This window comes from Perkinsus marinus, assembly GCF_000006405.1.
Source record: "Perkinsus marinus ATCC 50983 genomic scaffold scf_1104296937482, whole genome shotgun sequence".
NCBI classification, from domain to species: domain Eukaryota; phylum Perkinsozoa; order Perkinsida; family Perkinsidae; genus Perkinsus; species Perkinsus marinus.
Window position 1 is genome coordinate 1 of NW_003213818.1, and position 1,280 is coordinate 1,280.

The 1,280-nt window shown below is 48.2% G+C and overlaps 1 protein-coding gene across 1 annotated transcript; it reads left to right on the forward strand.

The window, feature by feature from the left end:
* Positions 1 to 25: 25 nt before the first annotated feature.
* Positions 26 to 829, forward strand: Pmar_PMAR015484 (dynein heavy chain, putative; the record flags this gene model as incomplete). Its single annotated transcript, XM_002783068.1, has 5 exons — positions 26 to 103; positions 155 to 223; positions 284 to 361; positions 578 to 646; positions 688 to 829. Coding segments are annotated over 5 exons (436 nt in total), but the record flags the coding sequence as incomplete, so codon positions are not given.
* Between the last annotated feature and the right edge of the window lie 451 nt (positions 830 to 1,280).

Sequence of the window (1,280 nt, forward strand, 5' to 3'; positions counted from 1 at the left end):
AGAGATCAAGGATGATGCTCAGAAGGATCTGGACGAGGCCCTGCCGGCCTTGGAAGTGGCTGTGCAGTGCTTGAAGAGTCTCAAGCTCAGTCACATTCAGGAGGTGGGGTTATGAGTTGTTGCTGCTGTTGGTCGTGGAGAAGGTAGGTGGCAGGTGAAAGCACTGGCTAATCCACCGGGTGGAGTCAAACTTACTTTGGAGGCGATATGTATTATGTTCGAGGTAGGATGATCGAGAGGTCGTGGGTTCGATCCCCGGTGGGGGTATTTTTTGGCCGTGTAGGTCAAGCCGACTATGAAGAATGACCCCGAGCGGCCTGGGAAGAAGATCACTGATTACTGGGAGAGCGCGAAGAGCCAAGTAGGTTGGATGTCGATTTTGAATTCACGATGTGGGAGGATGGAATATTTGAAAAAAACGGCGCTTTCTTTTTCTTGAGTAGTGGGGTTAGCAGAGAAAGCTGATAGGCTACTGTTCGTAGCTGCCTCCCCTCCCCCTCCCGATGTTGGTCGGACATGAGCATATTGAGAGAGTTTATGTCCTGGTCCAGCACTTCGATTCCGCCTGGCGGTTTAGGTATTGAGTGATCCTAAGGGGCTTTTGGAGAAATTGTTTGCTTTTGATAAGGATAACATCCCCGAGAAAGTGGGCAACTGTACTTGGAAGTTGTTTATGAGGAGTTGTAGGTTATTACTAACATCGAGCCGTATATAGGGAGGGAAGACTTCGACCCGGCTGTGATTAAGAAGGCGTCTGTGGCTTGCGAGGTGAGACTTTACTGTGGGGTTGTGACTAGTTTGGGCACTAAGATCTACGTTGAGCTGACAGGTATTGATTAAATATTAGGGTATTTATTGTCAATATAATCTATGAATAGGAAAATGAATAACTATTTTATATATCCTGGGCATTCTGATTTCGATCTGACGTATGTGTGGTGATAGGGATGTGGTATCCAGAGAACTTGATTTAGCAGGAGTAGAATCGAATCGCTTCAGTGGGGATGAGAGTAGTCTCGACTCAGTATGTATCACATTGGACCTCAACTGAATCTTTCGTGGTGCAACCTCAAGATTCTCCTTGATAATGTTGGTTGGCCTTGAGCGTTGAAGGTGGTATCCTTCATAGTGCGGGGCTTGATCTGTCTAGGCGCTGTGTATGTGGGCTCGAGCCATGTTTCAGTATCATCACGTGGCGAAGAGTGTCGAACCCGAGCGGCAGAAACTGAAGGGGGCGGAGGAAGAGCTGAGCGTTACTATGGGCGCAGTTGGAGGCAGCA